The sequence below is a fragment of the Carcharodon carcharias genome, chromosome 12, assembly GCF_017639515.1.
Source record: "Carcharodon carcharias isolate sCarCar2 chromosome 12, sCarCar2.pri, whole genome shotgun sequence".
NCBI lineage: Eukaryota > Metazoa > Chordata > Chondrichthyes > Lamniformes > Lamnidae > Carcharodon > Carcharodon carcharias.
Genome location: NC_054478.1, coordinates 135,317,303 through 135,340,190, shown reverse-complemented (window position 1 = coordinate 135,340,190; position 22,888 = coordinate 135,317,303). Strand labels below are relative to the sequence as shown.

Genomic DNA, 22,888 nt, shown 5'->3' with positions numbered 1-22,888 from the left:
ACAGTGGAACAGGCTGCCAACGAAAATAATCACAGCCCCATCACTTGAATTCTTCATCCCTAGATTATTTCCATTGATAAATTTTTCATTATCAGGACTACCATATCTGCATGTCTTGTTAGCTAGCGCTAACCATATAGATAAAAGCAAAATACTGCGGATGCTGGAAATCTCGAACAAAACCAAAAATACCTGGAAAAACTCAGCAGGTCTGACAGCATCTGCGGAGAGGGATACAGTTGACGTTTCGAGTCCGTATGACCCTTCATCAGAACTAAGACATGTAGAAATGAGATGAAATATAACTATATCATATATTTCATCTCATTTCTATATTTCTTAGTTCTGATGAAGGGTTATACGGACTCGAAACGTCAACTGTATCCCTCTCCGCAGATGCTGTCAGACCTGCTGAGCTTTTCTAGGTATTTTTGTTCTTGTTTTAACCATATAGAAGTTGGCAGAACACATGTTAATCTGCGATGCTGACACAACCAAAGCAGAAGAAGATGTGGTTATATGGGTAATCCATGTGCTTTACTGAAATACAGAACCAGAGTAATATTGATGCTGCTGTGTTAAACTCCAGAAACTCAGGTGGCGAAGGAAAGAATTGGAGCCAAATCTTTATACAGTTTTAAAAGCATTAAAGAGATGCACACTATAAACAGGCACCTCCTAACCCAACAACTGTTGCTTCAGTTTGTTCCTATTTACGGGAGCACAAGTGAATCCCCAGTTAATGCCCTCCACCTGCATACAATTAAGTACAATTAATATATAATTATTAGATTCCCATCTCCCTCTTTAAATAAAAATTAGAGTTTATATGTAGAATTAAAATTCCAAAGCAACTTAAATCAAAGACCTCCATATTTTGAGTAAAGCATTACATTGTGAGACACATTTCTTTTGGACCCTTAGCAATTTCTTCGCTCATGAATTTCATCTTATTGCATCTGCCCATTTAATTTTAGAGAATTCCTTTCTCTCCAGCATTTGTTTCAAGCCAGCAAGTTCAATGCATTACCTTTTCTCACTTATAATTTCATAAGAGTGTACATTATCCCACTATGAATAATTAACTACATACATTCAGTGAGTTTGCTATCTTCAGCACACCCATTGAACAGAACCTCACTTAAAATATTTGACAAGTAGAATTCCATATCCACCATCTCCATAGCGTGTTTTGCTAGCCAGAGTACTTTTAACAACCTTTTTTTATTTTTTAGTTTCCTGAGCTAAAGGACAAAATTTCCATTCTAATCCATCAGATATACCATGAATACAATAGTAGAATACTGCAGATGATGGAAATCTGAAATAAAAAGCAAAAAATGCTGGAAAAACTCAGCAGGTCAGGCAGCATCTGTGGAGAGAAACAGAGTTGACGTTTCAGGTCAAGCAAATTTGCATCAGAACTGAAGATATCATTTAAGCCAGTGGAAGGAGATTATAAGAGTGAGGGGTGATCTGATTGATGAATACAAGATCCTGAATGGCCTTGACAAGGTGGATGTTGAAAGGATGTTTCCTCTTGTGGGTGAGTCCAGAACTATGGGGCACTGTTTTAGGACGGAGATGAGGGAAATTTTTTCCCTCTGAGGGTTGTGCGACTTTGGAATTCTCTGCCTCTGGTGGAGGTGGAGGTCACTGAATATTTTTAAGACAGAGATGGATAGATTCTTGTTAGGCAAGGGAACCAAAGGTTATGGGGGCTAGATGGGAATGTTGTAATCGAAACACAAGAAGATCAGCCATGATCTTATTGAATGGCAAAGCAGGCTCGAGGGGCCGAATGGTCTACTCCTGTTCCTATTTCTTATGTTCTTATGTAAGGGGACAGGGGCAACAAAAGGGAAGCTCTGTGACAGGAGGAGGGCAGGGGAGATTAAATGATAAAGATTTCATGATGCAACAGCCAAAGAGAGTGATAATGGGTCTAGTAAAGAAACAAAGGTTTTGTCCAAATAAGGCGTAAATTACTTCATAAAAACCACCTGAATGCAACATGAAGGGATAAGGAGTAAAACAAGACAAAACTAATCGAGCAAGTAACAGAAGAAAAAGGCACAAGATGAAGGTAGAGGTTATAATCTAAAATTGTTGCACTCGATGTTGAGTCCAGTTGAGTGCCAAGTTGAAAGATAAGGTGCTGTTCCTCGAGCTTGCATTGAGTTTCACGGGAACACTTGTGAAATCTTTTGTTATTTAATCTCCCCTTCTCTCCACCCTATCACAGGCACATTATGAAACCAGCTGCATTAGAACACCTGTCAGGAAGATTAGTTTATGAAACTTTGGGTTACCTAGGGTTTGGAACTTAAATGCACATTTATTCAGATTTAATTTTCTTAATGTTTTATTTCCCCTTAAAACACTTTCTACTTTAGGATGTTTTGTCATAGTACTTAACTCCAACACATCGAAACACACATCAGCCTAGTTTAAGTGCACAATCAGTTCAACTGACCAATCAAACTTCACAATTGTTTTCTATATCCTTTAGGTATAATTTCATCTTTCAGTGGTGATAGTACGATTAACCGGATGGAAGGAACACTCTCGTCGGATTGTTGATTTAAAGCCAATCCAAACCTACATTACTGAACCAATATATGTGAAACCCCACAAACCTGCCTCCCAATTTTAATTTCTACTTCAATTTTTTTTTATATCCGTTCATGGGATATGGGCATCACTGTCTAGGCCAGCATTTATTGCCCATCCCTGATTGTCTTTTTTCAGAGAGCATTTAAGAGTCAACCACATTGCTGTGGGTCTGGAGTCACATGCAGGCCAGACCAGGTAAGGACAGCAGATTTCCTTCCCTAGAGGATATTAGTGAGCCAGATGGGTTTTTGCAACAATCAGCAATGGTTTCATGGTCATCACCAGACTTTTAATTCGTGGTGGGATTTGAACCTAGGTCCCAGAGCATTACCCTCAGTTGCTGGAATACTAGTCCAGTGACATTAGCACTATGCCACTGCTCCCCTTTATTAATAATGTATCTATAGTCGTTTGGTAGTATAGAATTAAGTATTGCTGATGATAAGCACATGTTGTTGAATCTTTTCATCTTGTACTCATCAGGACAATTTGCAAGAGTACCAAATGTAAAGTGAACGACAATTCATACTGCATGAGAAGAGAGTGCTGATTCGTTGGCAAGTGGACTCTGATTGGTAGAGGCATTGCCATGGAGAATGGCCCAGTTAACTGATGACTGTCAGTTAACTGCTAAGTTTACAGTCGAACAAGGCAGGTTGATTCTGATTGGTCAAAACATTGCCCTGGGGAATGAATGGCTGTCGCCTATTTTGTTTAGTTGAAAAAGGCACAGTGTGTGTGCATGTTCTTTCTGTCTGCAAAGGACAGGGCCCTGTATTTTAATAAATGTAGCTTTTAGCACGTATAAATGATCCACAGTGTGAGCCTGACTGATCATTTTAATTGGTTGTCACATATAACATATTTCTCAAATTTTACGATAGCATCCCTTTAGAAATCAGCAACAGGCATCATGAAAATGGTTGAAAGTTTTCCCTTACAATACCAATAAAAGCATTGTGGAATTTTCTTTTAGTTGAATGCAATCTATATTCGGTAAAAACAGATCTGGCAGCATCATTCAGACCATGCGAACATACATACGAACATACGGACAAGGAGAAAGATTAGGCCATTCAACCCCCCCTTGAGCCTGCTCTGCCATTCAATAAGACCATGGCTGATCTGATCATAACCTGAAATCTGCATCCCACCTACACCTGATAACCTATCACCCCCCCTTACTTGCCAAGAATCTATCCACCTCTGATTTAAAAACAAAGACACTGCTTCCATCACCTTTTCAGGAAGAGAGTTCCAAAGACTCACGACCTGTGAGTCGAAAAAAATCTGAGTGAAAAAAATTTCGACTCATCGCTGTTTTAAACAGATTGCCCCTTCTTTTTAAACAGTGATCCCTAGTTCTAGATTCTTCCACAAGAGGAAACATCCTCTCCATATCCACCCTTAAAAGACCCCTCAGGATCTTATATGTTTCAAGTAAGTCGCCTCTTACTCTTGTAAACTCCAGCAGATACAAGCCTAGCCTGCCCAGCCTTTCCTCATATGACAACATGCCCATTCCAGGTATTAGTCTGGTAAACCTTCTCTGAACTGCTTCCAATGCATTTACATCCTTCCTTAAATAAGGTGACCAGTACAGTACACAGTACTCCAAATGTGGTCTCACTAGTGTCCTGTACAACTGAAGCATAACCTCCCTACTTTTATATTCAATTCTCCTTGCAATAAATGATAAGATTCTATTAGCTTTCCTAATTACTTTCCTAATTACCTTGGACACATCTGTTTAGTTTCCATAATTTCCTTTCTGTGGCTGCTGCCTTGTTGGGTAGTTTCAGAACCACATCTGTCTGAGAAGTATCATCCTGCAGAAATGTGACTGTTATATCAATGGACCTACACTCCCATGGATTTATGGCCAAAAGGACTAAAGAGATTTTGAGATTACTTTTCCAGCTGTGGGAGAATCCATTCTAGCATCTGTATCACCCAATTACTCTTTAAAACTCTGAGCAACTAGCCGCATTTCAGCCTTATAACTCCCACCTACGAGGACTTCTCCCAGCACAAATCCACTTATGTGTTAAAGTTGGTTGCCTGTTATCTGGTACCTCAGAATAAACTCAAAACTCCCTCCAACTGTCCAGTTCCCTTTGTTTTGCCTCTCTTATTAATTTACCCTCACGTTTATGGGCAAATATGCGGTCATGAGGGTTTCTGCTTTTAGTTCTGTTACGAAACAGTTCATTGTTTAACCTATCAAACTATGGCCTCGACTTCCAATTTTATGTCTGTCAGGACCATTATTGTGAGATCTCCCTCTCGCACCATCGGAGGTTCTTCCTTCTGTTTGTGATCGTCTTCAGATACACAAGTCACCCCTGGATTGACTATCAGTACTCGCACTGTGCTTCCTTACTCCTTCACCCCATTCTACCAGACCATGGACCTCATTTCTTGGCCATCATCCTAAGCATTTAACCAATATTTAAACTTGGCAGTAGCTTATCCTGTATGTCCCACAATTGTCTCATCCTTCACTACACCCCCCTCCCCCTCAATCTGGAAACATTCCCAAAATTCCCTTCCAGTCAGATACTTTGCTGGTTTCCTAAGTCTGGTTCCTTTCCCATTCTCCATGATTTTGTCCTTTTGTCCTTGCTATGTATTGTTGAAGAGCAGAGTGCAGAAACATTTGACTTCCACAACCTGCAGCCTGTGGGCAGTGTTAACAGACTATAATAGACATATAGGCATCATGGGTGGGGTCTTCCTGTTCTGGAGAAATATGTGCTCAGCAGCTTAATCAAGAAGGGCATTAACCTGAGAGAAGAAGGGTGGGCTAAGGAGGAAGAGTGACACCAGGTCTCTAATGGCTTCCTTCCCCTTTTCAACCCATTCAACCAGTCATTAGCCCTTCCACCCAATCAGACATTGCTCTTCCAATTTTGCTTTAAACAGGGTAAAATCTCTCTCTAACGCCAATTTAATTATCTCATTGAAGGGATTATATTAAAAATATTGTGCAGTCCTGAACTTGGTATCTAAATGGCAGTGCTTTAAGATGCTGCTTAAAATCTAACCCCTTTGACCATGTCCTGCTGGCGAACTCTTTGGGTCAGCATCAATGTTTCTCTGAGCAGAATCCTGTGGAGTGCCTTGGGGAAATTTTACTATATTATAAACCTCTGTACGAATGCAGGTTGTTGATGTTGCATGAGCTATAGGGCCTTATTTCATTTATGCCTTTTCCTTCCAGCAGCACCTGCCCACCCCACGAGAAGGGTCTTAATGTGAACAGGGTAAACATCAGTCGTGGGCGCCGAGTTCACCTCTTGGTTCTGAATTGTCAGGACGGGGTAGGGGACGGGCAACCAGCATAAGAGGTGAGAGATTTGAGCTTTGAACCTGAGATTTGCCTTGCGGATGATGAAAATTCACTGGGCGCTATAAGAAATAGTTGCCTCGCAAGGTTAGTGAAGGGAAAAGACACAGACTTCTATTTAAAAACCCAGACTGCTGATGTCCGGTTTAGAGTTTCAATGTTTCCAGACAGCGCACTTAAAACCTGTACCAGTGCCAACCCTATGTAGAGCAGCGACAGAAATCTCGCTCACCCTTGTCTGTCACTCTGGCATTCAATACGCTTTGGAGTTATTTCGTATGGTGGAAATTGAAGGATAATGTTCCTTTAAATGGACATCTTGCAATGGAGGAGGGGCGTCTTATTGCTGCAGTGTATTACCTTCACTTTCACACAACGTAAAATGTGTGTAATGTCTCTTTAAAATTGTGAACAAACTATTGCTACTTACACAGAGTTTTCCCACCTTTCAGTGATTGGTCCATAAAATAATGAGCGGGTCTTTTGTTTAGACATTTGATTGGTCCACAAGGAGATGGGTGGGAACAAGGAGGCAGCATTGGCTGAGTGATTGGTCTGTATTAAATTGGGGGGGGGAGTTTCTGAATCTCTCTGCAAGGCTCGAGTTGTGAATGGGCAGCGCGGCCAGCCCGTGGCTCCTGATTGGTGAGAAAAGACAATTGGAGGCGGGGCTCTTGCGGATTGCGGCCTCCGATTGGGCGAAAGGGGGCAGGGGCGGGGTGATTGACAGGTTGGGCTGAGCTCCACCTTGGCTACATTGTGTTTAAAACAAAAGTAACAATCCGATAGCGGAGCCGCGAACTGCAGCGGAGGCGCAAGGTATCTGGAGAGCAAAAGGAGCTGGATCACAGCTCAAACGGCAGCCAGTGTCTAACCAGCAGTACACCCAGTTAGGGGAAGAAGAGCAAGAAGAGAGGGAAAGCGAAGTGCGGGAGAAAAGAGCACAGGGGATAAACGCACGCCGCTGTTTGGAGAGGAGAGATGCAGTGCTTACCTGGGCTCCGAATTTTGTTTGTATAGCGTGCGATCGGGGGGCAAAGACTCGGAGGATTGGGAAGTGCGGTAAAGACCCTTGTACATACCTGGAAACCACTTTAGAAGAAATAACATTGGAAGATTCCAAAAAGTTTATCCTGAACGAGTGCCCCAATAGCTCCTGTTGTGCCGGCGATTTCACCTAGGTGACCGGCGAGGGAGAGAAAGAGAGAGAGACCCGGAATGGACTAAAGCATCGGAGCCGTCAGATACTTTGAACATAAAACATATTTTTAACTATCTGAAGTTATCACTTAAGAAAAAAAAAATCGATTAGACGGGAAACGAAAGCAGAGGAAGAGTGTTGAGAATAATTTGAAGTGTTTTATTGCTCTTTATAAATGCCTTGTTTCATTTCGAGAGCGGCCGCTCGGCACTGAAATTGACTTGAAATCGACATTTCACCTGAGTTGCTCGTTTCTTCTCAACTCCTGCCACGAATGTTTTGAGGCTGCCACCAGGTACGGATTTGTTAAACTGGGTCCGGGCGTGGGGGAAAGAGAAAGAAATGTGGCTGTGAAGGACCCAGGGCAAAAGTTCGAGGACAAGTCGGTTCGACCCTCTTTTGCAATTGGCAAATCCGGAGACCATGCTCCAAGTGCGCTGCTTATACCTGGTTAAGTTCTGTTTCACCCTCGCAGGACTGGCAGGCGTTGCTCTGTGCGCCTCCAAGGCGATGGTTTGTCAGGAGATTACGGTCCCCATGTGCAGAGGGATCGGCTACAACCTCACCTATATGCCCAATCAGTTCAACCACGACAGCCAGGATGAGGCTGGGCTGGAGGTCCACCAGTTCTGGCCCCTGGTGGAGATCCAGTGCTCCCCGGACCTCCGCTTCTTCCTGTGCAGTGTCTACACCCCCATCTGCCTTGTGGACTACAAAAAACCCTTGCCGCCTTGCAGATCCGTCTGCGAAAGAGCCAAGTCCGGCTGCTCTCCTCTCATGAGGCAGTATGGCTTTGCTTGGCCAGAGAGAATGAACTGTGACAAACTGCCAGTGCTCGGCGATCCCTATAACCTGTGCATGGATTACAACAGGAGTGAAGTGACTACCCTGTCGCCCCCATTTCTGAAGCCCACCATTGCATCCAAAGGCTCCAATAAGAATTTGAGACCCTCATGGCCGCACCCTGGGAAGCAGCCAGCTCAGTCTGTGGAATGCCGTGGGAAATGCTGGTGTAAAGCGCCCCTGATCCAGATCTCCAAAGAGAGCCACCCCCTGTACAACAAGATCAAAACTGGCCAGGTGCCCAACTGTGCCATCCCGTGCTACGAGCCCTACTTTAGTGAGGATGAGAGGACTTTTGCAACCTTCTGGATAGGCCTGTGGTGCATCCTGTGCTTCATCTCCACTTTCACGACCGTTTCCACCTTCCTGATCGACATGGAGAGGTTCAAGTATCCAGAGCGTCCCATCATCTTCCTGTCGGCCTGCTACCTCTTCGTGTCCGTTGGCTACATTGTCAGGCTGGTCGCTGGCCATGCCAACGTGGCTTGCAACAAGGAGTACAACCACATCCAGTACGAGACCACCGGACCTGCCCTCTGCACGGTGGTCTTCCTGTTGATCTATTTCTTCGGAATGGCCAGCTCTATCTGGTGGGTCATCCTGTCTTTTACCTGGTTCCTTGCAGCGGGCATGAAGTGGGGCAATGAGGCCATAGCTGGTTACTCCCAGTATTTCCACATGGCAGCCTGGCTGATTCCCAGCGTCAAGTCCATCGCTGTCTTGGCCCTGAGCTCCGTGGACGGTGACCCAGTGGCTGGCATCTGCTACGTAGGGAACCAGAACCTGGACAACCTCCGAGGATTTGTTCTGGCCCCTTTAGTGGTTTACCTCTTCACGGGGACCATGTTCCTCCTGGCTGGCTTCGTTTCCCTGTTCCGGATACGAAGTGTCATCAAACAAGGGGGCACCAAGACGGACAAGCTGGAGAAGCTGATGATCAGGATTGGCATCTTCACAGTGCTCTACACCGTGCCTGCCACCATCGTGGTAGCCTGTTTCATCTACGAGCAGCACTACAGGGACCGTTGGGAGCGAGCCCTCAGCTGCCCCTGCCTCGAGGGCCGGGACTACCCCAGGCCCGAGTATGCCATCTTCATGCTGAAATACTTCATGTGCCTGGTGGTGGGGATCACTTCTGGAGTTTGGATCTGGTCCGGGAAGACCTTGGAGTCCTGGAAACAGTTTAGCAGCAGATGTTGCCGGGGGAGGAAGCTGGCCAATGAAGCCATGTACAGCGAAGCCAGTACTGCCCTCACAGCAAGGACAGGGGGCGCTAGCTCCGTCTCCTACCACAAACAAGTGCCCCTGTCACACGTTTAAGACTCCTTGGTCAAAGGGTTCGCACACACGTGTATATATATTGTAGATAGACATACATTTATATATATATGAAAAAATACACGGAGGTAATTTTACCTCATTTCATGAGTCTTTTACACTGTCAACTTGCGGATTTTAATCATTGTACGATGTTCTATTTGCGGTAAGTACATCTAAGTGGAATTGGTCATGTACTCAAGACTTGTTTAAAAGGGTTCGCTGTGGTCCACCATCTGTGCCAGGAGTGACCAGAACCAAGCCACAAGCAGCAGCCAGCTGGTAGATTGAATGTTCAGCACAACTACCAGTGAAAAGAAGCACACACGCTGCAAAGGTTACATTTTGTTTTTGCTGCGGCTGGTATTATTGGGAAGGTTCCTTTTGGTGTGCACATTTTCTAAAGCCTGGGGAGCTGTCCTATTAAACAGAATATGAGGGGAGGCACAACAAATAATAATAAACAACGGCAGAGCATTTAATAACCGCTGTATTCTCCCTGTCGCTCTGAGTTACTGCCACTTTTTTTCTCTCTCTCTTTTCCTGTAGTCTCTGGTGTCCTTGATTGTCCAGCACCACATTCTCTTCTTAATTCAAAGGTTAGCATAGTGTTGTTAAGAGTATATGCTGGTTAGCTGGAATTACTTACTCCTGTGCTGTGCGTCAAACCCTTGCCACTGGTATTTGGACAAGGGAGTCTTTCTGCCTGCCCAAGGACAAGGCTACATTAGCACCTTCTCCTGTGCTGCATCTCCCATTGTATCCAAAGTAACATAGTTTAAGTCTGTTAAAGTAAATGGATGGCTGATTTTGTTTTTGCCGTTAATAAATCAAGCTCCTAAATGGTTTTGTGCAGTTGCAGAAAGCTCCCAACATCCCTTAAATAATGATTCAGACAGGAGCCTTACTGGACTTTTCTACTTGCTCATTTTTCTTTAAAGTGTGGGTCCTGATTTTGGAAGAGCTGTCAGTGTCTGGATTTATTGTGGGCAATATGTGAACCCTGGTAGTTTGCATTTGCAGAATGTCCTACTTGAAGGCATCACAGTCGGTGTCCAGATTTAATGTGGGTGATGTATGAATCCAGGCAGCGGGTGTCTTTGGACTATTCCGCTGTGACGCCATCACTGATCCAGACCTGATATATGTATATATGTTCTTGTGCAGTGTATCATGGTGAGCTGGGCTGTTGTTGTGTAATAGCTGAATCCAGAATGAGAGAGAGAGCCTAGGGGGTGATGTTAATCAATGACAGATATGCCCCTGGTATTGAAAGCTGCATGATTTACAATAGGAACTGTAGTGAACATAGAGAGAGAGAGAGAGACTGTATTGCCATTGGCTTCACCCTCTGGTGTGCTTAGGACACTTGTGGGTATTGGAAGCTGCACTGCCAGGTTTAATGCGATTACTTGCCACACGAGGAATTCTCGGACTTTGATCAGTGGGAAAGGGACAGACCCTCCTCCAGTGGCCGATGTGACACTGAGCCCTCCACACCAGAAAGGACCCAGGTTCCATCCTTTTTGTTTGTTGGCTCGGAGTAGCTGGGCCTGGACTAGGGGAGGTGAAGTATCAGCTGTGGTCCCCACATCTCATCGATGTCCATTGAACCCCTGATGGAGAAAGTTCAAGTGTATGTATCAGGCGAGCAGATGGGACTGGGTTCTTGATTGTGATACCCACCATGGTTGTAGAGCTGCAGATTCCCACTGAGCAGCTTTCACTTTACATTCTCCTGGTTGGGGCAGAAGGTGAAAGTGGGACCTGAACTCAAATCCATGGAGATCCATCACCCCTGTGATTGCTGATCTCCAGTGCCTCCTTGTTCAGGAATACCTCAGAGTTAAGATTTTCAACTTTGTGCTCGAACCCCTTCATGGCCTCTCTATCTCTGTAGCCTCCTCCAGCCCTGCAACCCTCCAAGATTTCAGGACTCCTCCTCTTGATTCCCATTGCTGCAGCATTGATGGCTACGTCTTTAGTTGTCTAACCCCTAAACTCTGCAATTCTGGCTCCCCTCCATTAAGACACCCCTTAAAACCTGTTTTTTTTTAAATCACGTGTCCTAATATCATCTTATATGGCTCAGTGTCAAATTGGTGCCTGGTTAGGGTCCTGTGAAGCACCATGTTAAAGGCGCTATATAAATGCAAGTTACTGCATAACATCAGTGGGTTGGTACAGACCAGGGACAGCCCGGGTCTCTCTTGCCCAGTTTTAAGTATTATCGTGGCGTTGCTGCTAATTTAGTTTTCTCCTGTGCCCTCGTCCTTGTGCCTGCCACAAGGAAAAGTAAAGCAAACAGCAGGGAGCACTGAAGTTAAATCATGGCACATTAGTGCACAAATACTTAACGTTGTTCTAGCAGAAGCAATGACGCTTGTCATAAAAGTGAAATACTGTGGATGCTGGAAATCTATAATAAAAACAGAAAATGCTGGAAATGCTCAGCAGGTCAGACATCATCTGGGGAGAGTGAAACTGAGTTGGCCTTTCAGATCAATGACCTTTAATCAAAACTGGAAAATGTTAGCGATGTGACAGGTTTTAAGCAACTACAGAGGCAAGGAAGAAACAAATAGATTAAGGTCTCCACCAAAACAGCAGGTTTCAAATTTCAGCCAATCCATTAAATATTTGTATTCCAGTGCATAATTTCAGGGTTCCTGCGTCACTATCTCGCTGCCCTATATTTATTTGAATCATACAGCACTGTAGGAGGCCACTCGATCCATCATAACTGTACCAGCTTTTTGAAAGAGCTTTCAAATTAGTGCCACTCCCTCCACTCTTTGCCCACAGCTCTGAAAACTTTTCCCCTTCAAGTATATATCCAATTCCAATATTTATCCGTTAACCAATATCAGATTACCTGGTCATCATCACATTGCTGTTTATGGGAGCTTGCTGCGCACAAATTGACTGCCATGTTACACTACGACAGTGATGGCACTTCAGAAAGAAGTACTTCATTGGCTGTAAATCAATTTGTGATGTCCTGATGTCATGAAAGGTGCTATATAAATGCACTGCTCCTGTATCTTTAGCGATTTCTAAAAATGAAGCGTTTGATAGAGTGAATGAAGAATATCTGCTCCTTTTTGGAAGTTACTGTAGTGACTGGTTCCGCCATCCTTTCAGGCGGTGCATTCCAGATCCAGTTTTATTAGTTTATTAATCCTGTCAGTCATCCTGGCATTAGGTCCATGATTGGCAGCTTGGTGAATGGTATTGGGTCCTGATTAGCTGCAGTCGGATGACCAGGGTGTGGACTTGCTGTCCTAGGTGTTGCGCTGGAACACTCACTCAGATTCGCCTGCAATTTGTTTGCAGGTGGATAATATTCATGGTTCTCATTGGCTGCTGCTCTCCACGTTTATTTAGTTTGAACTTTAACGTGACCTTTAGATAGCAACACTCCTTAGGAAATTGGGCTGTTAGTTTGGTGTTTACTGTCACTTAGTCCCAACTTGTAGTTGAGGGGGTTGGGGAGAAATATGATTTCAGAGTGTCAGTAAAACCTGCAGTCCCACACTCAGCAGTAATACACTTTTGTACAAAACTCCCCTGTAGCTGGTTTCACAGCTCCATAGATAAAGGAACTATTATGAAAGGCTGTACAGTTTTTTCCCCAGAAAAGGCAGGTGACCTGAGTGAGGTCATCAAAATGATAAAGGGTAGATATGGAGAAGATGTTTCCACTTGGAGGGGAGTCCAGGACAAGAGGCATAAATATAAAACGAAGAGAAAAAGAATTTCCAGGACACCGTGAAAAAGCTGGAGAGTGGGACTAGCTGTGTAGTTCTTACAGAGAGCTGACATAGACACAATGGGCCGAATGGCCTCCTTCTGTGCTGTAACCATTCTATGATAGTCAGTAATAAATCCAACTGAGAATTCAGGAGAAATTTTTTTACCCGGTGAGTGGTTAGAATGTGGAACCCACTGCTACATTGAGTGATTGAGGCAAATAGTATCAGTGCGTTTAAGAAGAAGCTTGAGGACTGCACGAGGGAGAAAGGAATAGAAGGTTATGCTGATAGGGTATGATGAAATTAAGCGGGAGGAGGCTCATGTGGAACATAAACATTGGTCCAGGTCTGGCTCTATCCTATAAATACTATATAATTTAGCTATGTCAACTGTCACATTTTTATGCAGATTCTGGTCACTAGGTGGCTCTGTGACACAGGTTTCTAAAGCCTGTTTCCCAACTCTTGTATTATATTCATCAGCTGACCATGGATAATGACATTGGCAATTTACTAGTCTCAAACAGAACCTGAGCTCCCTGAGAACCTGACCAAAAGGATAAATGCCCTTGCCAGGCATAGCACCAAGACTTAAAGAACAAATGACCTGTGATCTCTTCACAAGTTTGTTCTAGAGCTCATTATCCGATGGTCCACGCTGGGCAGCAGGTGTATGTGCCAGTGTTAGGGTGAGGTTGGACTCAGTTGAAATGCCTCCCTTTGTTAAACAGCAAGGCTTATGCGACAGCGGGGAGTTGCCACTTGTGCTAAGTCCCCCGAAAGCTGAAGGCAGCAGTTCAACAGCAAGAATTAGCATTTTCAGAAGAAAATCAGAACATAACATTTATGAACAAAAGGTTGTTTGGGGGCGGGGGGTGGGGTGGTGCAAGTTTATCTTCAGAAGTTTAAAAATAAAAATAAAGACATTTATCTATCACCTTTCACATCCTCCATGCAGCCAAGAGTGCTTTTACAGCCAACTGAGCACTTTTTGACATGTAGTCACTTTTGTGATACAGGAAATACGGGAGCCAATTCATGCACAGCAAGCTCCCACAAACAGCAATGTAACATTCATGCCACACAAGTGCCAGGCAACAACCATCGCCAATAAGAGAGAATCCAACCACATCCTCTTGACATTCAATGGAATTACCATTGCTGAATCCCCCAAAATCAACATCCTGGGGCTTACCATTGACCAGAAACTGAACTGGACCAGCCATATAAATACTGTGGCTACAAGAGGGGGTCAGAGGCTGGGAATTCTCTGGCAGAGTAACTCACCCCTTGTCTCCCCAGAGCCTATCCGCCATCTACAAGGCACAAGTCAAGAGTATGATGAAATACACTCCACTTATCTGGATTCGTATAGCTCCAGCAACACTTAGGAAGCTTGACACCATCCAGGACAAAGCAGCCCGCTTATTAGGTGCCACATCCACCACCTTAAACATTCATTCCCTCCACCATCAACACACAGTGGCAGCAATGTGTACCATCTACAAGATGCACTGCAGCAACTCACCAAGGCTCTTTCGACAGTAGCTTCCAAAACTGCGACCTTTACTACCTGGAAGGACAAGGGCAGATACACCACCACCTGGAAATTCCCCTCCAAGCCATTCACCATCCTGATTTGGGAATATATCGCTGTTCCTTCACTGTCACTGGGTCAAAATCCTGGAACTCCCTCCCTAACAGCACTGTGGGTGTACCCACACCCACATGGACTGCAGCGGTTCAAGAAAGCAGCTCACCACCACCTTCTCAAGGGCAGATAGGGATGGGCAACAAATGTTGGCCCAGGGCATTTGCACCTGCATCCTGTGAAAGGATAATTTTTTTTTAAAAGTGTGATAATGACTGGATAATCTGTTTTTCGTGATGTTGACTAAGGGATAAATATTGGCCAGGACACCGGGGAGAATTTCCCTGCTCTTCTTCAAAATAGTGCCCTGGAATCTTTTACATTCACCTTCACCTGAGAGGGTTTAATGACTCATCCAAAAGATGGCACGCTGACATTGCTGCATTGCCTCAGTACTGCACTGGAGTGTCAACCTGGCTTTTGTTCTTAAGTCTCTAGAGTGGGATTTGAACCCTCACCCTTCCTGACTCGGGTAATATACCTGCTGCGCCACAGCTCATATATTTTAGCTTGTAATTTATTTTATAAATCAAAATAAAATATGGCAGAGAATTATAAATGTAAGACAGCGAGTGTAGGGTTGATCTATGAAAAAGTAGAGGGAATAAAAGCTGTGGGTGAACATTGGTTGGAGTTTTTTATTTTGCTAGTTATTTGAGGCAGGGTGGGTGGGATATTTCTCCCGATCGTGTGTTATAACCTCTGTTGGAAGATCTGGGGGGAAGCCTGGAGTGTTTACGCTATTTCTCCAAGCTTCCTCAATTCCGTCATTGATGTTGGGACGGTCAGTCAGAAAAAGCGGGTAAATGTAGAGAAGAAGTTTCCATAAGTATAAGATAGCCTGTCAAAAACCCAATAGAGAGCTCAAGAAAAACGTCTTTGCCTCGAGAGAGGTGGGAATGTGGAACTTGGTAGGTTCGAGGTGCATAACATTGATGCAAATAAAGGGAAGCTAGATAAAGACGTGAAGGAGAAAGGAATAGGAGGATATGCTGATGGGGTTAGATGAAGAATGGTGGGAAGAGACTTGTGTGGAGCACAAACACCAACGTAGGTCTAATGGAAAAAGGTCTCAGTATGATCAATGGTGAACTGACCTACAGGCTGTTGTACACTGGGTATACACTTTGGTTCATGAACTAGAAGTTGAATATTAATTGGATACAGTAGTGTAGTGGTTATGCCACTGGTCTAGTAATTCAGTGACCTGGACTAATCATCCCTTTGACCATCAATTGATCAATTCAAGAATTTGAATTCAGTTGAAATCTAGAAATAAAAAGCTAGTGCCAGTAAAAGTGCCCATGAGGCTGCAGGATTGTTAGAAATTTTAAAAAATCCCAAACTGTTCAATCATATTTGGTTAGGAAAGGAAACCTGTTGTCTTTATCCTGTGACTCCTGTCTCACCCTAGTATGGTAAAGTGGCCCAGTGAGCCACTCAGTTGTATCAAACTTCACGAGAGGGGTCTGCCATCAGTTTTTCAGAGCGAGCCCTGCCAGCAGTTGCCAATCTGTGGGCTAATTGATCAAGGAGCCTGTGGATCCAAATTCCTGTGAATCTAACTGAAAAATCCTGTTCTGTTCTAACGTTAACTTCTCAGTAAAAGTGTTAGCAAGTCCCCAAGGGTCCAGTTGCACAAAAAGCCCAATGCAGTGACAAAGGTTTGCACCTAGATGTCTCCAGTGAGCTTTGTAAAATGTGATACTTGTGACATCTTGAGGCAGAATATTAATAGACACCCATAGTCTTTGTTATGTTTTCTACCACCCCAGCTACATATGAAAGGAAAGGTGATAGAAGACTTATAGATCCATTAAGCAGTACCATCCAACACTTTACTGGCCATGCTAGTTTTAGGGAAAGGCGGCCCACCCCATCGCCCCTTTCCCACCCCCTCCCTCCACTGCCCCCCCAACACACACATAAAATGACGTCAATTCTCAGGAAAGACTATTGAAAAATTCCTCATCAACTCCCTAAGATAATGAACAAACACTTCAGTCCCAGTGCAGTACTGAGTGAATGCGGCACTGTCAGAGGTGTTAAGTCGAGGCCCCAGCTGCCTTCTAAGATGGACGTAAAAGAGCAGGGGAATTCTCCCCTGTTCCCTAGCCAATATTTATCCCTCAAACAGCATCACTGAAACAGATTACCGAGTCATTATTGCATTGCTGTTCATGGGAGCTTGTTGTGCTGAAATTGGTGTATAACTGGAAATATCCCCAGGAGCTTGTCAGAATTTGTAAGGATATTCAATTGAGATGGCAGCGCATGACACAAAGCAAGGACCATTTCATCATGAGGCAAAGCCTGGAGCCAAATGTATCCCACGGGGAGTGGGGCTAAGCTATTGGCATCAGAATATAAATTTATGCATTTTTTTTAAAGTGGCAGTATCCTCATGATTACCTATTTGGAGAAGTGGAGCTTTAAACTGTATTTCTAAGCAACTGGACTATGTTGCTGAGGTTCAGTTCGACAGGTCTGGGGTCCCTGGCCTGAAGACCCGAGCAGAAACAGTATGTATTCATGAATAGCCCCTGCCTTCCTCCTGGATTCATCCCACGTTCCACACAGCTGTTGATAGGATAGATCAAGAGAAACTATTTCCTCCAGTGGATGAGTCTAGTAACAAGGAGACATAACCTTAAAAATTGGACCCAGGTCATTCAGGGCTGATGTCAGGAATCAATTCGTCACACAAAGGGGAGCGGTAATCTGGAATTCACTCTCCCACAAAAAGCTGGGGTCGGGTGGGGGGAGGGGAGTTGGAGTCAATTGAAAAATGTCAAAACCGAGAATGATAGATTTTTGTTAGGTAAGGATATGGAGCGAAGGGGGGGGGGAGGTGAATGGAGTTAAGATACAGATCAGCCATGCTCTAATTGAATGGCGGAACAGGATCTGGAGCTGAATGGCCTCCTCCGTTCCCTGTATTCTACTTATTATTTCCCAGCTGAGGTCAATGGACAGTGGTCAGGGGTGGGAACAAAAACAGAAAGTGCTGGAAAAGCTCAGTACGTCAGGCGGATTCTTGTGGGGAGAGAAACATGGTTAACGTTTCGTGTCCAAAACGACTCATCTTCAAAGCCGGTTGGACTCAAAATGTCAACTCTTGTTTCTCTCTCCACAAATGCTGCCAGACCTGCTGAGTTTTTTCAGGACTTTCTGTTTTTTTATTTCAGATCTCCAACAAATCTCCAATTTGCTTTTAGCCGAGTTCACCAGTATGTGAATGTGGGACGTCCCCCTAGGGTTAGGGGCACAATAAGTGATGTATTTTCGCACTGAGCCCCCAGGGGGAGTTCTGCATTCATTTTGACATTGCTCCTTCAAACATGATTTTTGTTGATGAGGTCAGTGGGAGGGAGCAATTTTTATAATTTTACTTCAATTTGTGCCAGGGGCTAAGATGAATAGCTTACAACTATTTGCTTTTAGTTTTTTTTTATAAAGCGTTTAACGAAAAAAAGGTCCACATTTCATTAGTTACTGTGTAGAAAATGGGCGTTCATCGCAAACAGGGAGGGATAACGGGTTAGCACTCAAATCAGCCATGATCTCAGGCGAGAGGGGCTGAAGGGCCTTACTGCTGTTCCCATGTTCCTATATGGCAGCAGCTTGGGATTTTAAAAATGCACTTGGGCAACGTGTCAATCTGCACACAATAAGCCATGGAACCCCACATTCCTGCTGAATGTCAGGCAATGTCAAGTTACCTGCCGGACGCATCGGTTCTATTTGCATGGGGACAGGAAGGGGGTTTGAACCTCACCCTCATCACTGGAAAATAATTCAGATAAACATTTCCAAATATTAACTCCACCAACCTGTGATATTAGATGTATCATAACTGTCTCTAACAGTTAGGGACACCAATTATCCTTATTGCTGATTAAACCGCTGTGGAACAGGCAGAACCAGCTGGAACTTGCACACTGCATACCCCATTTCATTTTTCATACGTTGTGCAAAAAAACAAAGACCCATGGTCCTTTTTTGCATATTCGAAGTCATCCACCACTGATTTTAGGCAACCATCAGAGATGCCTCAAAACATTGAGGATGAATGTGGCAGAAGCCATGCAGATTAGGCACAGAGCGTTGTGCCCAGAAATTGGTACATATTATGCCTTATTGTGCCCAAAAAAACAGGTGAAACATATGACAATTTTTACCCCTGTGTGCCCAAATGACCCTTGCTGAATGTGGCCTATGCCAGGATGTCGAATCAGGCCCATTATGAAATAATTTTGACACCCCTGATGTGCATCTATCTGTAGCCTCCGCCCATTGCTGTCCAGTGCTTTTAAACTAGTTTGGAGGAAGAGTGAAAGCAGAGAGGTTTAAGACTTTTACAGTGTCTGCCTGTGATCTCACCTGATTCACACTGTGAAGATCAAGTGTCTGACTGATCTCACCTATACGTTAACTCTGCAATCACTCTTATGAATGTTAAGATGATTAGAAAATCATAACTGGAAAGGTACGTTGCAACTTTCAGGTCTGTCTTTCATTGTTTACTTTCATTAAGTCAGGTGCCAATTTGTTTTTGTCCAATTGTTTTATCACCTCTCTATCTCTATGCATGTTCTACCTCTCTATCACCTCTTCAGTGTCTGCTTTGTTTGTGTCCCTCTGACTGCTTTGTCCAGATCTCCCCTGCATGTGTGTTCTATCTCTCTCTCCCTGTGTTTTTATGTTGTGCCAATTTTCCAAGGGCAGTAAGCGTCCTATGAACCTTCCAGTGTCGTCTGTAATTCTAGAGACTTGGAACAGAAAATTTAGGCTGACTCTTCTGGTGCAGTACTGACGGAACACAGCACCGTTTTTGGATGCAACTTTAAACCAAGCTTCCCTGTCTGTCCTCTCTGGTGGAAATACTATCAAAGAGGAGCAGGGACATTCTCCCTGGTGCCCTGGCCAATATTTATCCCTCAACCAACTGCATTAAAACAATTTAGTTGGCCATTAAAGCCCATGAAACAAATCAACACGCTTTCAAAAGTAATTCAATAGCAGTCAGCTTGTTTTTGAGAGCTCAGTGTGATGGTACGTCATCAAGACAAACTCAGTAGGCAGATTTCAACTCCATAAGCTCCGTGACGCAGTAGCTTAGAAAATTTGACTCCAGCTGATCAGGGTTGAAGAAAGTGTTTGGAGCTTATTGCAGCAACTGCAACGTTTTCTGAGCTGTATCCCCGGCAGTGATTTTAAAATATTGCTTAAAAAGAATGCCTAGAGCAGGCCTGTAGAGAGACCACAACCTGGACAAACTGCACTTATGTGGGTTGGATTAAGCCGTGGGGGAGGTGGGGCGATAGATGGAAGCTGGATGACTTGTTTATGGTAGATGCTTGTTTCCTGTTTAATTCAAACTTGTCCCTCTTGGAGTGTATTGCACGGAAGTCTCAAGGACTAACAAATGTAAATAGTTCCGAATAACAAGTGTAAATAATTCTAAGGATTCTAGCTAAGTACGGGTTTGTTGCAAGTCTATTTATAACTGGGTGCTTTCTAGGCTCTGAATTCAAAAGTAGCAAATTATATGTAGCACCTGAACTTGTCACAGCTCCTGAATTGAGGATGTAAGTTAACTTTGACTTTCCCCTCGACCCCCCTGCCACGCCGCCGCGCCCCCGCCCTTCTTTGTGGTCATTTTACATAGTTTAAAACTTTGTATGTATTATATTTTGGAAAGAAAGTCTTGAGATTTTATAAAAAGAAATGAAAAGTAGATATTTATGAAAAGGATTTCTGTTCTCTATTTTTTTTTTGTTGCTGTCTTTTGTTGATTTTATTTTAGGGGAAAAATAAAGTTGGAGTTCACGAAAGTTTGATCCACGTCTGGGGTTTCTTCACTTCCTATTTTCTTCACGAACTCTACATCATTACATAAAATCACTGAAAATAACAGCAGTGGGAGTCCAGATATTCCTGTTGGCAACATTGTCCAGTGAAGCCTACCACTCCACTATTTTAACCAATTGTGCTGAGGTTTATTAATCATTAGTGGTAGCTGTAAATCTGGCAGTGCTCTTGCCTCTGAATCTGTGGGCTGTAAACTCAAGTCCCACTTCAGCACAAAATCTAGGCCGACATCCTCAGTGCAAAACTGCAGGATGCTGCATTGTTGGTGATGATCCTGTCTTTCAGGGGAGACTTAAAATCAGTTTGTTCACACTGGTGACATAAAAGACCCTGTGATAAAGAAAAGCAAAGTTCTCCCTGGTGTCCTGGCTAACATTGATCCTTCAGTCAACACCGAAAACAGATGATGTGATCATTATCTCATTGCGGTGTTTGGGAGCTTGCTGTGTGCAGATTGGCTGCCTAATTTTCTACATTACGGCAGTGATTACACTTCAAAAAGTGCTCTGCTCTAAAGTGCTTTGGGATGCCTTGAATTTGCGGAACGTGCTACATCGGTGTAAATGCTTCTTATTGACTGCCCTGTTACACCTTGCAGTCTAAGTAAGAGCAACTTGAAATAAGGTCAGTAACAACTGTTAAATATAGTTTTCGGGCAGTCAAGGGTTGCGACCCTCAAGTCTGCAGCATTTTGGCACTAAAATATCAGAGGTTTCAAGGATGCTAGTGTTAAAATGCCACACTGGAGCTGTAGGGAATGTACTTTTGACATAATTATTAACCGCTTTTAAAAGGACAGGACAGTGGGAACTGAATGCATTTTTTGCAGGTATTGGTGGTGGAGGAGGGTGGCTGCAGTAATGTTGGAAGCCATGCGTGTTCGGAAAATGATGCCTCCTGTTCTAAAGACAGGTGGCCTTTGACTCATATTATGTCTGATCTGGGAACGCTTGAATTTGAAACTGGGTGCAGCAAAGGGGCAAGATTACAAACATGCATTGAATCAACAGGAGGAGATATCGGCCCAACTGCTGTATTCTCAACACGAGCCTCCTCCCACTTTAATTGCCTCTTCCCACCCGACACCAATGTGCCTCTATTCCCCTTTTTCTCACATATGAATCAAGCCTTCGATTATATAAATAGGAGTCACAATTAAATTCAATAAAGGATTCAGATCGTAACAACTCTGCATAGTTTAAAAAAAAAACTCATGTTGCCTTTGATCCTTTCTCCTTTTGAAAATCATTACTGAATCTGCTTCCGCAGTGCATATCAGATCATAACAAGTCACTGTGTAAAACAACGTTTCCTCATATACCCCACTGGCCTTTTCTGCCTATTACTTTAAATCTATGCCCTCTGGTTACCAACCTGCCCGGCACTGGAAACAATTACACCTTATTTACTCTTATCAAAAACCCTCATGACTTTGAACACCTCTTTTAAACCTCCTCTTCACCTTTCTGCTCTAAAGAACAGCAACCCCATTTTCCCCAGTCTCTCCACATAATTTGAAGTCCCTCTCCCCTGATTTGTACTTCAAAAGAAAATATTTGCAAGACTATGGGGAACGTGTAGAGGAGTGGGACTAATTTGCAAAGCTCTTTCAAAGAGCCAGCACAGGCATGATGGGCCAAATGGTGTCCTTCAGTGATGTATGATTCTCTGATCATTAATCAGGCCTAGAACATCCTGGACTGCAACGGATTAGTGCTAACACCGCACAATGTGGGTACTCTCCTTCTGCATAGGGTTGTAACAGCCTCTTCATTCTGCCAAGCTGTGTTTTTCCAGCGGCCCCGAACAGAAGCAGCTTTTACCCTTTAGTGTTTCTCGCATTGCTTGCCTTGCAATGCAAAGGGTTCCCAAGTTGATGCTGTCAGCATAGTGGGATTCAAAGTTAAGAGCTAAACGTGAGGGAATGGTGCTTTTTTTTGTTAGATAACTCTCCTTTTGTGCATGTGTGGTGAATGACGACTAAATATTTGCTTTGCAGCCCCCACCCTCCTATTTGCTGAGTGTTTACCTAAAAAAGGCAAATTCAAACTTTCGACTGGTTTCACCCTTTCAGAATCGACACCTGCCCCACCCTAGACTTTAAAACTCGAGCACAAAGAAAGACATTTCTATAGTACCTTTCACTACTTCACAACATCCCAAAGCATTTTATCACCAATTAAGTGCTTTTGAAGTACAGTCACTGTTGTAATGTAGGAAATGCAGCAGCCAATTTCCATACAGAAAGCTCCCAAAGACAGCAATGAGATAACAATCAAGTA

General features: G+C 43.8%; 2 protein-coding genes across 2 annotated transcripts in view; both read left to right on the top strand.

The window, feature by feature from the left end:
* plekhm3 (pleckstrin homology domain containing, family M, member 3) overlaps positions 1–22,888 on the top strand; it is a 162,424-nt gene that overhangs the window by 107,275 nt on the left and 32,261 nt on the right. The window contains exon 8 of the mRNA XM_041200604.1: positions 5,843–5,966. Coding sequence (XP_041056538.1) covers positions 5,843–5,963 — 121 coding nt within the window. The 3' untranslated portion in view covers positions 5,964–5,966. The remainder of the gene's footprint in view (positions 1–5,842; positions 5,967–22,888) is intronic.
* LOC121284835 (frizzled-5-like) lies at positions 7,650–9,329 on the top strand. The gene has a single exon (XM_041200612.1). It carries the CDS (start codon positions 7,677–7,679, stop codon positions 9,327–9,329), a length of 1,653 nt encoding a protein of 550 aa, XP_041056546.1. The 5' UTR covers positions 7,650–7,676.